A 13,785-nucleotide genomic window follows, 5' to 3' on the forward strand; every position below is an offset into this window, starting at 1 on the left:
AACCGTGCACGGGTGCGACAAGTAGTTTGTTCGTTCAATGTGGCGAAAACAAGCATTTTGCAAGCAACGCACACTCTACGTCTCCGCGATGCTCTCGTGGCCCGCACAACGCAGCGGCAGCGAACTTGCTAACGGCAGCATGGCATGCTCGTACTGCCGTCAATCCGCACAGTGTACAGCGTACGCCACACGCGCAGCTGAGCAGATATCTACAGATGACTGTGCCATAAGGTTGTTGGCTATGAGTCATAACTGCACGTTCATCGACGGCCACCACCTCGCCTTTGCTCTTTTTTCTGATGCTTATCCGCGAAGGCATCACCGCAATCGCGCGGAAGTTGGTATCACCGATCGACCGGTCTCTGCAGTTACCGAAAAGACGGACGACCTTTTGCGGCACATTGTGGCGTGGACGAGTTTAGGGACGCAGTGAACCTTTATGCGATGGAAAGTTAACGCGGTTATCACTTCTTGCGTTCAAAGGCATTGTTTGGTTCATCATAGGCGATTGAAGCTACAGAGAACGGCGTCACGAAAGGTCACCATGCGAAAGCTTACCGCAAGGCTTCATGCTGCCTCCTTTCTTTTTTTCCTCACTGCCACTCTGCCACTGAAGAAAAAAGGCTGGAAAGTGAGCGACCTCGCTCGTAGCATCCGAAATCTGCGTGCGGTGCTCGCTGATCAGGGATATTTTAGTTGCAAGTACAGTAGACTCTCAATAAATGAAACTCTCTTAAATGAAATTGCTGCTTAAATGGAACAACTGCCTCTAACATGATTGGTTTTGTGCTTGAATTCTGCACCCCTTTTCATCTCTCAGTAAACGAAACTCCTGTTAAATGAAACATATTTTCCTGGTCCCTTCAGCTTTCGTTTAACAGGAGTCTACTGTAAACTGGAGCGAGGCACGCGCGAGCGCGCGCCCCTCTCACACTTTAGAAGGCCTGTTTTAACTTTTTTTTTTTTGCTTCGTATGCGCCATACTTTTACCGCGACCGTGTCTGAAGTGTTCGTTGTAAAAGTAGTAGGCTTTGAAAAATGTTTGCTATATGTGGACGCAGCTTCAATGGTTAGCACTGGAAAATCGTAAGTGCTCCCAAATATGGTCGTCACAACCGATAGATCGTTATACATGGGATCGTTATAAGTGGGTTTGACTGTATTTCTTTCCGAGCAGCCTAGTCGATAAAAAATAGAGAAAGAAAGAAAATTCTCAAGAAAGTCTCCACGACCTTTTAGGCCGTCAGACAGGGAGTCCTTGTCAATTACACCGCCCTCTTCCAAAGCCTGCAAGTTGACATCCGCAGGCAGCTTGTCAAGTGGAATGTAGCTCACACCTAGGTCCACCTCCCAGAAGTCTTTCAGTTCTTTGCCCTTCACACCTTTCCCCGGTGCCCATGCCATCTGCAAACAGGAAAAGGAAATAAAGAGCCAGCTTGCCACTTGCACAATCATCACATATAAGTTACACCTTTATTTACTTGTATACAGAGGTGTGTGAATATTCAAACCACATACAGTTGCCGAACGTTGATTCGGACTCGGTGGGAACCGCTGAAAGGTAGAGCTGTGCGAATAGCAAAATTTTGGGTGCGAAGCGAATTCGAATATTGAAGTGTGAGTGCAAATCGAATCGAATATTTTTCGAATATTTTTCGAATATTTTTCGAATACTTCGAAGCGAAATTGTAGAAAAGAAAGTTACAGAGCATTCCTAAGCATATTGTTATTAGATAGCAACATGAAGGTGTTTCTTTTCGCTAGGTTGATGAAGCACTGGCGGGGTGGTGTTTCATAGTTGTCCTATCAAGAATGAGGCAATGTAGAGGCCGTATTCTATTTATGTACATGATTTGGAGCAACCAAAGTGTTGCCGACAACACTTTACACGTGATAGGCAAAGATGCCATTTCCTCAGCCTCTCCTCCTCTTTCGACTTCTGTGGAAGCCCAACTGATGTGGCAGACAAGGGTGTGCTCCCTTCAAGTCCAAAGTTCTAAATCTGCCTCATAGACGTCGATATATAAGAACATCTGAAATTCTGGATGCTAAAAAGCTTCGGCTTCTGATTTTTCGGACTTCCTGCCCAAATTTCAGGCCCAAAACAGCATTAATTGCGCCCCCAAGTTAATACATTTGCGACCATAGCAGAGCTTGAAAGGCAGCTTTGCCGCAATACCAGGGTGTGATGAGGTGAAGCATATTGAAAATCTAGAGACCACTTTTAATTGGACGTTGACTGTGTCTCGGCAAAGTTCGACCAAAGCAGAGCTTGAAAAGCAGCTTTGCCGCAATACCGGGGTGTAATGAGGTGCAGGATATTGAAAATCTAGGGACCACTTTCAATCGGACGTTGACTGTGACTTGTCAAAGTTCGACCATAACGGAGCTTGAAAGGACGCTTTGCCGCAATACGAGAATGTAATGAGGTGAAGCATATTAAAAATCTGAAGGGGTCACTTTCAATCGAACAGTGACTGTATTTGTTTTTGGGAAGTTCGAATAGTTCGAATAGTAAAATTCTAGTGCGAAGCGAATCGAATAGCAAACACTATTCGAAAAATATTCGAAATTTCGAATATTCGCACACCCCTACCGAAAAGTCCGAATAATCGGGAGCCCGCTGAAAAGATTCACCAGAAAAAAGCACCTTTATTGGCCCAGTGGCCGAAAAAAACTGTCAATGCGCGTCTGCACACATACACGCTTACATGCAACCAAGTCGGCCGGTATTTCAGCTAATGTTCGGCCACCCCTGTCGGTTGGCAATTCGTCTGCAACGGCCTATGCTAAATCTGCAATTGATGGCTGTGGTGTGGGAGGCGCGTCATCACGACATTCACAGTCCACACGCGCTGGTTCGAGTGGCTGACGGATGATCTCATTCCCCAACTCGGCGAAAACTCCCAAGCAACTTCGGATTGAGGTTGGCCGTTTTCCACCTGGCGAATAACTGCTGCTTTTTTTGCCATTGTGAGGGCCTTGTAGTTGCCGCGTTTCCTTAGTTACAACTGCACACATGGAATGGGCAGCGTAGGAACAATTTCAACAGATCAGGCCTCGCACGCCAAGCAACGAAAAAGGGAGCGAGACACAAAGCTCGGGACGCAGATCAGGCCTAGCCACAGACACATCTTACAACGCAAGCTCTCAAACGCCAAAAGCGAATGAAGTTGGGCTAGTTGATGCTGCAGCGCTTGTGTTGTCGTACTCTCTTTGTCCGAGTTAGGATTCGAGTCGTACTCGCACGCGCTGTCATTCACCTCAAACGCCGCACCGAGCTGATTCCAATCTTGGCTTGGCTTGGCCTGTTGTTTGGCCGTGGTAGCCATTCAATGGATACTTGACTGGCTAAAGCCAAAAGGCAACCGTCACACACACACACCTTGATGAGGCTTCCCTGCAGCTTCAGATTCTTCAGTTTTTGCAATGCCCTAAAGGCATCTTGCCTGCGGTCCATGCACACATAGGCACAGCCACGAGGAGGGATCATCTGCAAAAGAGATAAGCATCATTAGACCACGATGAAGAAGTGACATTTAGATGCTTTCATATTGCAGTTAAACCACGAAGCCTTAAGACTGGTGCATCGGTCGACAGCAGTTTCACAGTGCGACTAGCATGCCTCCTTTTTTGTTTTGGAAAAAATAAATTAGCGCAGCTTGCACTAAGTAACACAAGGCTGTCCCAGCAGAGGAGGTCGGCACACAGCTGGTCCTGGCTTGGCTAGGCTTTTACCCTTTCACCTCTCACTGTCCAAACCCCTTGCTATACTATGGCTATGCTTGCTCCAGCCAAGGAATGTTTTTCGCCATGAATTTCTGTCTCTCTGTATCTTTATTCCTCTTCTTTTCTCTCTCTCTCTGCACTCGCTCTCTCGCCCATCGTGGAAATGGGCGCATGTGTTCTGGGAGCGAAGCAGAAGACCACAATGAATAAGAGAGTGCGTGCCGATTCATGGTGATGATACCGTATTTACTCGAATGTAACGAGAGTTTTTTCCCAGATTTTTGCTACCCAAGGTTGACCCTCACAATACAAACGAATACTGAAATAACTATTTTTTCTCCCTGGACGCAATGAAAAGTCACTCCTCGCGTTACAATCGAGTAGGTACGGTAATTTTTTATCTATGACACACGGCCAACCTTGAGCATAACAGCTCTGCTGTAAAACTGGCTTTTGTAGATCTGGAGTTTTGTTTGCGTGAACACACACTCTAGGAAGAAAAGGAATTTGAGGGGTATCAAGGTTGCTCCTTCAGAGGAGTAACTGCCGTGCCACTCCCATGCATCTCTTTTGGGAGATAATGGCGAAGGGGTGAATCGTTAACCTCCGCATGGTCACTCCTCATGGAACTAACAGTTGCTCCTTCCCGAAGCTTCCACTAAACAAATATTCACCATCTACAAACATGCACTCAATGTCATTGCATATAAAAGTGAGCAATAAAAAACACTGCGTGAGAGCAAACCACTGGGCGTAAGCAGCACTGTCAGGAGCTTTAATTAGAACTTCTTCTGGTATTTGGCTCACACACAGCATATTCTTGCTCACACACAGAAAAAAAAAAGAACTTTTTCTTTCTTTTTCAACTTTCACTAAGCCGCTGTTCACAATCAGGAATGCCGCTACCGATTGGGAGAGAGCGGCTCTTCCATCAACGATAGACACTCCCATAAGAGTGCGTGCCATTTTTCGAGTGCCAATTGTAAATGGAAGAGCCGCTGCTATAATCAGCAGCGGCACTCCTGACGGCGAACAGCAGCGATTTGTTCGAGGGGGGGCACTGATATTCACGTAAGAGCTCTTTTATGAAGTGCTTTTTTTATTGAGGGCTCAGTTTGGCAAGCGGGCGTAATTCAAAATTTGCCCCGCCACCCAGGTCACCCCCGCCCTCCCTCTCTCCCTTCCTTGCAACACTCTCCATTTGCTCGCCTTACACTTTCACACGCAGGCTTCAGGTGCTAACGTGCCAGCACCTGCCAGAGCCACCAAACGAAGTTTTGTTATCTACCAGACAACGTGTGGAAGGGAGCGTGGACCAATAAGCTATGCGGAGATTTGCCAGCGCCGCTGGATCGGCGCCTTGGCCGTTCCGCATGCCGTTGTTGTGCATGATAATTGTGCTTCATCGATATGAGTGCTGCGGACCACCAAACTTTCGGCGCTCGTTCACAGCAGCGTTCAGGACGGCTGCTGGAGCTATTCTCCGTGCCGAAAAAAAAAAAAAAAAAAAAAAAACTGAGTGGCGGTACATGTGTTGGAGTTTCTCAACGAGTGGTACGGCAGTGACGACAGCAGTGTGACAAAATTTTCACGTGACGTCAAGCGTTCGGGGCATTGGGGGCTGAAATCTAAACGCTTTCTGGAGCTTGCTGCACACACGCACGAACTATGCGATCAATCTCTGCTAGTGACATACAGAACTGTCACACACAAACCCCCGTGTCTTTGCTTCAAAAACGTTAATGTCGAGAATGCACTTCCAAGTCGGCAGGGCTGAGGCATCAAAGTCAGATAAGAGGGCTGGCTTGGCGATGACGAGTGAGCACATGTAGTCAGTCCAACAACTTAAATTTCCGTTACAGGATTCACTCCTGCGTTTTTGTTTTTTTTTTATGTGCAATTTTGGGGGGTTAACCACATTTGAGTCGACTTGCAATTGTGTGAATACGAAAATTGAGCTGCGAAGCTCGCGGAACATGGCTCTAGGCCGGAAAAAGGGGCGTGTGCAATTCTTCCACTAGAGTGCCTAAGGGCGCTACGGCTCTAAGCGGCGCAGTGGGAAAGGTCAGCAAAACAAAGGAAGTGAATAACTAACGATAAATACAACAGAAGCAAGTGGCATATCTTTGTTGTGTACGACAGTGTAAAAATGAATGATACATAATCAGTGAGCAGTGAAAGTACTCGCTCCTGCTGACAGTGTCACTGCAATATTGGCAGAGCTAAGAAATTGATAGTTTTTCGTGCGTGATGCACTAGCTTTTTAGAGGATCGTGCAAGCTCCATCTTGTTTGTTTACTTGGTCGGCACACGGTGTGTGCTCGAACAAGCTTGAGTCTGTTAGTACAGAGGTTCTGCATGCTTCGGTATGCCAACCTGCTGTGCCAGTGGTAGCAAAAACAGGTACAACAGCAGAAAGAAGCTACAGCAGGAAAATCTGTAGCTTCGTGGTAGAAACTCTAGACGCTGCTGCAGCTGCTAGAGAAGGAGGCATGGGCGAAAGGACACAGTTGGCACTGCTTTATATTTTTTTAAGGACTTTAAGCACCAATACCTCTTTAGCGCCATTGGTGAAGTGGTAGAGTTCTACACAAGTGATACAAAGCAGAACATCTGCATTGCTTCTAAAATAGAGAGTTTGCCAAATGAACGCTTATCTAAATTAGAACGCAGGTTACGTAGTGAATATTAGAAAGCATTTGTAAATAAATTCAAGGGTTTTCATAGCAATTGTTTTGAAGGGATCCAAGGACCTGTACACACCCTCGGTAAAGTACACGTTAGTAAAGATTTGTTATAGATTAAGGTTAGATAATGGGCTATCCGCTCACTATGCAGTTTGTTTTGCCTACGTTCACAAATATTTTTATTACAAGCACATTATTAAGTTACAATCGTAGGTTCTCAAGATATCTTAGAGAAAGGTTCACAGTGTGGTAACAATACCTCCAAAAGTATTAAATGTAATCAGGGCACTAAAATCATAATGGACCAACAGTGCAACCACACCCCAACAGAGAAAAGAAGGAACACAAAAACACCAACACCATACTCACATCAATCCTGACTATGGTGCCGAATTCACCAAAGGTGTCGTGCAAGTCCATTTCTGACACCGACTTTGGAACATGTCCAAGCCACAGGGTAGCACTGCAAACTGGAAAAACAAGCAAAACGATGTTTAGCACAGAAGGACTTTAACCCTCTGAAAGTCTATCTTTTTCACAAAATGCGTCCCAAAAATGTGCATTCTTTTATTGCTGAATTAAATTCTTCAGAAGAATCTATTTAAGAAAAAAAAGTGTCCAAAGTTTTTTGGCTGACCGTAAAGTGACAAAAAAATCTTTTGTGCTGTTACATGCACATGGTTTTTTTCATGAGTAACCACCAAGACAAATCCTAAAAAAAAAAAAACCACACGACTTAAAAATTATGCGTTGCAAGAAATGTCTATGTAATTCATAGACATAACAAAAATAAATGCACGAAGTGGCGTCAAGTGGGAACACGGAGGGAGAAAAGCCACTTTTTATCCGGTCAGCATCGCTTCGCCACACACGCTTTTGATATGTCGCTCGCTCATCAACATCTGAATCTGGACACGTAAGTAACACCTCGTATGACGGGCTGACATTTACTGAATCAGATTCTGATTCGCCAGTCAAGTGGAGATTCGTAGGAATCGTCGCTAGACTTGCTTTTGCAGCTGCGAAACTGCTGTGCACTTCCATAGCGCAAGCCACGGTGTTAGAATAGTTTAGGTGGAGCGACGGCGCATTGGAATGAGGAGAAATCGGGGACCTCTTTCCCTTTCTTGCCGAAAGGAGGCGCGCGCGGGACGGTGGCCACCTGGCTATACCCAGCACAAACCTGACGCTTCTAACATTCGGTGTTTTAGCGTGTTTAGCAATATCGCAAGGCCCTGTGAGGATTGTGTGGTATTGTAGTATCATATACATAAGTTAGCTATAAAGACTTAGTAGTGTTTTATGCATGACGGCTCGGCATGCGGCGTGAAGCTTATAAACACCACCTTCGGCCTCGGCAACACCGTGGCCTAGGCGATCGTGCCCGCATTTGTCTACAAATGTAAATCTGCAGTTGCGTGACGCGTGTTGAATTCGCCCTTCATTTGCCCTCGAAAGATTAATTAATATATTTGCGGTCAGCATCATATAACGAGCAGGTGTCATGTTAAGGGGCATTTCGCATATGAAATCAACTGAGCCTTCAGAATCTTTTACTACGAACCGCTTATTTGCAAATTCCGTAAACATTTGCGAGAAGACGGATGGTTTGATGTAATGGAATAAAATAACTCTATTTAGGTCTTTCGGGGCGTGCACTAGCAGGTGACACGCCGCTACCACGTCGGAAAATACAGGATTGAAAGAGAATGCAATGAAGTGGGCGACAGCTTGTGGCCGATGACTACGAAGCCACTCTTTGACATATTCAAAATAAATAGACTGCAATATATATACGTTATGGTGCGCCAAGAGTTTTATCACAGTATTGGCACGATCTACGAATTTTACATATTTTTGCCTGAAAAAGCTGCTTTAGCTCGAGTATTGTATGGTGCGGCTAAATGATACGAAAGAATGCTTCCTCACAAGAACGTTTCCTTTTAAGTAGCGCTTCCCATCATTTGGTGACAAATCGCGCATCAAAATGTTTTTCACAAACAAAATTTGTTGTTTGCAACTCGCGATTTTTCCGTGGAATAGCAGTGGCCACATTTTCAAGCGGTCACTATCCTTCGGAGCAGCGAAAAAGCAAATTTTCTCCGTGCACGATTTGTAGCCAGAGATGCATCGCCGCAAAGAGCACTCCTTGCCCATCTGGACAATATAGGATGTGTAAATAAGGACACGATGAACAAGGATAAGCTATTTCAAATAGGCTAGCATTTAGGCGGCAGGCGTTTCGACTGGCGAACGTATGTGCACGAATGGGGCCTCGTCTGGTTTGGCGTGTTAGTTTTAACGGGTCAGACAATGACGTCACGGAATATGGTGTCACTCTCAATTCCTGTCATTCCCGAAAGAAGAAACTGCAAAGCAAATGGTTAGAACGCTGAAAAGGAAACGGGCACGACCATTTCATGTTTGTGCACCCAGAGCAGGGCACAAAGTTCTACTTCTGCTACTGCAACAAACAGCATGTCTGTGACGAATAATGAGAGGCAGAATCAGAATGGCACATGGTGATTCATGATGGTTTGGTTGGTAAACGGATGTTAACCTTCACTACCACGCGCCAGCCAGCACGTGTAAACGTTGCAAAGGCGGCTGAACAACTAACACCGTGGGCGGCTGCTTGAATCCATGCGATATGGTGCATGCACAACGACAACCCATGAAAGGAATTTCTAACCTACCATTGTCAAATGTGTTGCTTTCTTCTTACAAGCATCATATAGAAAGACGTCAACCCCCCTCACCCCCCCCCCCTTTCTTTTTCAGGGAATACCTTTTTCTTTTTGACTAACCCAGTTCGGGTCCGGCACGGTGGACCAGTGGCTAAGGTGCTCGGCTGCTGACCCGAAGGTCGCGGGCACAGTCTTCCGTTGTCGCGGGTTCGATTCCGGCCGCGGCGGTCGCATTTCGGTTGAGGCGAAATGGTAGAGGCCTGTGCGATGTCAGTGCACGTTAAAGAACACCAGATGGTCGAAATTTCCGGAGCCCTCCACTACGGCGTCTCTCATAATCATATCGTGGTTTTGGGACGTAAAACACCAGATGTTATTATTACCCAGTTTGTCGCGGCGGCCTCAACCAATTTGCCACGGTGGCCTTATTTGTGCGCGAGCTAAAATATTTTTGAAATTCGTGTTCACCTGTAAACTCATTATCGCTGTTCGCAGAAGCTATATTTCCTATGAGTTTCCATCTGTTGGCTACCGCCACTGAATTTCTTGATGTTGTGCATTTACCTTCAAATCAGATTGATATGTGCGGTTACCCTCATAAAAAAGGAACGGCCAGCAGTTGAAGAGTTGTCGCAAATGCAGCTTCGCAAGCGAGGCGGCCCTCGTTGAAGCGGCTGACCTGAAGCCTCGATACACCTAGCGCAGCCTGTCGGAAAAAACGCGAAGCGCGTCCCCATTTTCGGCGAGGAGGCTGAACGTCGGTACACCTAACACCGTGGCGCAAGCAAACGGTGCGGGTGAGCATACTGAAGGTAACTGTGTAGTTTGTGGGACTGAGGCTTGCCCGTCGCCATAGCGTGGGTTTTTCGCCTACTTCTGCCGTCCACAAGTCCGATCATGACTCTCCCCTACTCCGGAGTCCTACGGTGTTGGGCGAGCGGGGGGGTGACATTAGCCTCCCTCACCCGGAGCCGGATCTCGACGATGGCGCCGCGCGTGGTCTCTCGAGACGTTTCGCGTGCGGCGGGAAGAGACTCTCTGGACATTGTAGGGTAAGCACCTGTTTTTCTTCCCATCTGTCGGCTCCTTTGTTCTTGGGGTTCACTCGGACGGAGTTTGCTAACGGTGCCTTGCGTCTCCGAATAGCGGTGCAGTGTGTTCGCGCGTGATCATACTACGCCGAGCCACACTTACAGAAAGCCAAAGCGACCGGAGTTTGCCCTCCCTCGAACGATTGGGCCCTGTGGTCGCTGATCGTGAGAGTACGCAGCACTGTCGCGAGGGACCTTTTCCCTTGACGGCGTGTCACCGTGAGCCATTGCCCATAGAGACGTGCAAGCGGCGCCCATTGTTCTGTATTTCCGCTCGTGGCGTGGTTAAGCCTCTTTGCTTTTCCTGCCGCCTTTGGGAGCGGGTGTGGTACGGTTTTGTGGTGTTGCCGCAGGCAAATAAAGGGTTGCGGATTCTCAAGAGCAGTACTGTGTACCTGCTGCGCTGCGCTCGGAGCCTTTGTCGCCAGAACGCACGTGAGCAGTGGCACGCTCGTTCACGTGAGGTGACTGCAAACGCGGCCCTGTGGCTCGTTAAGTCTGAACCCACGCTAGTGGCAGTACTCTGGTGAGATGCGTGCACACTACAAGTTGTGAGCGCGTCCGGAAAGCAAAAACAAATCCGAAACCTATAATAATCATTCGTCTTATCGCCAATGAAATGGAAGCGGTTTTTGTGAGTCCCCGAAACAAGAAACGCAACCACAGCGGCATCATTTGTGTCAGTCAGTGCCTGCACGGAAACAGGCGTACAGTCGCCGACCGATTACCGGACCTCACGGGGACTGCAAAACAGTCCGAAAAATTGAACAGTCCGAAACAGTTGTTAGGCCATGAAAATGAAGTTTATTTGGATTAGAGCAGCCTAAAAAAAACCCAATAATGCCCTGCTTCATGCTACGCTTGGGGACGAGCAGATTTGGTTGTATTTGGGCTACAGTGACGTCAGCGCATCGGCGATCTCTGCCGCCGACTGTTGCGGGCGGCACAGAAAATGGGCCCATGGCACCAAGCACACAAAATTCGAAGCTGGCCAAAAGAAGTTGCACACAACGTCTCAGTTGGTAGGTTTGTGGGATTTAAGGGGGGACGCGGCTTTCGTATTGCGAAAAATGGCAAAAAAATCGATTTTTTGAAAATCACATTTTCAGTTTCTGTAGCCCTTTTTATATCCGATTCCAAAATATCTTCACCGAAAACCGCGTAGAAGTGCTATAAAAATATTGTTGCGCCTGCCGAGGTGGCGAAAATTATTGGGGAAATCGCAAAAAAAAAAAAAACACTGATTTTCAAACAATCATAGCTCCGCAACGACGCCACCGGGCGCCGATATCTTGGGCTCATCAGAAAGCGCATTTCTCCGTCTTCGAATTCCCCGCCGCAGCAGGCTCCTCCCTTCGAAAACAAGCGCACAAAAAGCAAATGTTCGAAGGTCGTTTCGAGCCCTCCGATTGGCCGCGTCCGCCATGTTGCCCAAGTGCGCCTCGCCATTGGTCCGATGCTCGCTCCGGGAGATCGTCGTCTGCAGCTCGTGCGTCTCGAGCTCACGGCTGTCGAAAGTCGTGCTACTTCGTGGCGTATTCCCAATTGCTCTGTGTTCACGGCTCGACGATAACTTTGAACAAGAACTACCTTTTAGTTTGGAGCTACTAGCGGAAGCTCGGTGGGATTACGATGGCGCGCCGCACTCATAGCGAACATCGCAAACGCGCGTCTCAGACCGACTCTCTAGCGTTGACTCGTCGGATCCGTGGTTGGAGGTTCTGCTTATACGCACTTCGGACGTCGTGACGAAGATGATCGCAGGACGACTCTTTGTACTCGCGACCACGCATTACGTACTTTGAAACATCGGGCACCGCAGCCGGCGCGTCTACTGCTCGGAGTCGTCACTAGGCATAACTCCACTCACGGCGTCGGCACGCAAGACGAACCTCGAACTTTGCGGGCAAGAACAACGCGTTAGCGGACTCGCGGCAGTGTGCTTCTTCGCAAGGAACGAAGCGCTTCCCCCGCCGGCTCCTCGGTACAGCGGATGGTCATTTTACGCATCGGCAGCGGACCCCACGGCCAAGCTCGTCGCGCAGCGGGCGCGCGTCGGCGTCCCGAAATGCGAGGCCAAACACGTTGCGCGCATATTTTTCGTCGCTGCACCTAGGCATATTGCGCATCGTCACCGAATGCCGCCACCCAGCACATTGCGTGCCGACTTCCCGGACTATGCGGCCAAGCACTTAGAGATGAAATAAAGCACTGGTGATGCAATTTAAGCGCGCTTGGGGCCGTGCCTGGTATCGCCGTAAGCGCTCATGAATCATCTGAAAATATAAAAAGCCTCGCAGAAAACCGTGTCCGTGACCGGGTGAATGATGAAGCACATCGCAGGCGAGGTTTACAAATTAGCTTGACGAGTGAAACAGGGAGATGAATTCATATCTGCCCAGTTAGCGTCTTGAATAAACTGCTAAGGAATTCCTATTCTACCAATGTCTTGGCCATAACTGCCTGTTATTTAGGAGGAAGGGATAGGTTGTCATGATGAGAGCCACTCTTAGTATCCTATAAAAATGATTAAATGATAAATTGCAATCAAGACTGTTAATTATGTTAATGATAGCATGAATACAAGAAAGCTGGCAAATCATCATAGTACATGACCTACTTGCATTACAATATCTTGTTTTTTGTCATGTCTATTACACCACTTCATAACTTCGTTTAAAATTCATGCTACATGTTCTTTGTATATCAGAAAAGGATTTTAAGAAAAAAAGAAAGGAAACAAAGGCACAACAGATGAAAGGCCACATGTGCAGGAGGTCCAACCTTATAAAACACCTTAAAGATCACAATCTTCTTGTGTTTTAGAGAAGCAAGGCACCTCAAACTAAAGACAGGGCACTCAAGAAACTGCACATTACGAAGGACTCAAAAGATTACGACCCCGGTGCCTTTTGATGAAGCAATATCGTTGGTACAACTTTAAAAGCCGTTTTCTCAAAACGACTTTTCTTGCTTCCTGCTTCGCTTGTTCCGCTGATTTCTCACTGACCGCTGGGTCTATTTCAGTTCAGTTTTTTGTTCTATATTCCTTGAAGCACAGTTCAGGGCGTGACATTCTTGCTTTTTCAGTATGGCCTTTTGATAATTAGCTATTTGACAAGTTGCACAAAGCCTCGATGCCTGTTGCACAGTCACCTCATGAAAAATCAAAACTAAAAAAATTTTGTTGCAAATAACAAAATCTAAGAATGTCATGCCCACAATCAGACATCTCAGAATGCATAGCACTTTGAATGAGTTTCCATTGCATTTTTTAAGGGGGGAAGCGGGTCTTTGAGACCGAAAATCAGAAAAAAAAATCGAATTTTTGAAAATGTTTTATTTGGATTCTGCCGCTACTGATGCATAACCTCGCCAATTTTCATGTGTCTTAGATCAGTATTTTAGCCGTGACAGCATTTTATGTGCCATCAGCGAGCTAAATTTTTAGCGATGAACGCGTGAAAAACGGGCTTATTCAGCGCCGCGCTGTTGCCGTTCTACGTTACCTACGGCAGCCATCTTGGTCGCATTCGAAAGAGCCGCGCTTTTTCTTGAATATCCCGCCGCCCTTGTTTCCGTCCACTCAGA

At 47.1% G+C, this 13,785-nt stretch overlaps 1 protein-coding gene across 4 annotated transcripts in view; it reads right to left on the reverse strand.

Moving 5' to 3' along the window:
* LOC119396947 (SR-related and CTD-associated factor 4) overlaps positions 1–13,785 on the reverse strand; it is a 122,696-nt gene that overhangs the window by 50,068 nt on the left and 58,843 nt on the right. For all 4 annotated transcript variants that reach the window (XM_037664336.2, XM_037664338.2, XM_049417283.1 and 1 more), the window contains 3 exons: positions 6,786–6,886; positions 3,386–3,493; positions 1,233–1,404 (listed from right to left, as the gene is read on the reverse strand). In XM_037664336.2, the coding sequence (XP_037520264.1) occupies positions 1,233–1,404; positions 3,386–3,493; positions 6,786–6,886 (381 nt within the window). The remainder of the gene's footprint in view (positions 1–1,232; positions 1,405–3,385; positions 3,494–6,785; positions 6,887–13,785) is intronic.

Source organism: Rhipicephalus sanguineus, chromosome 6 (assembly GCF_013339695.2).
Source record: "Rhipicephalus sanguineus isolate Rsan-2018 chromosome 6, BIME_Rsan_1.4, whole genome shotgun sequence".
Classification (NCBI taxonomy): Eukaryota; Metazoa; Arthropoda; class Arachnida; order Ixodida; family Ixodidae; genus Rhipicephalus; species Rhipicephalus sanguineus.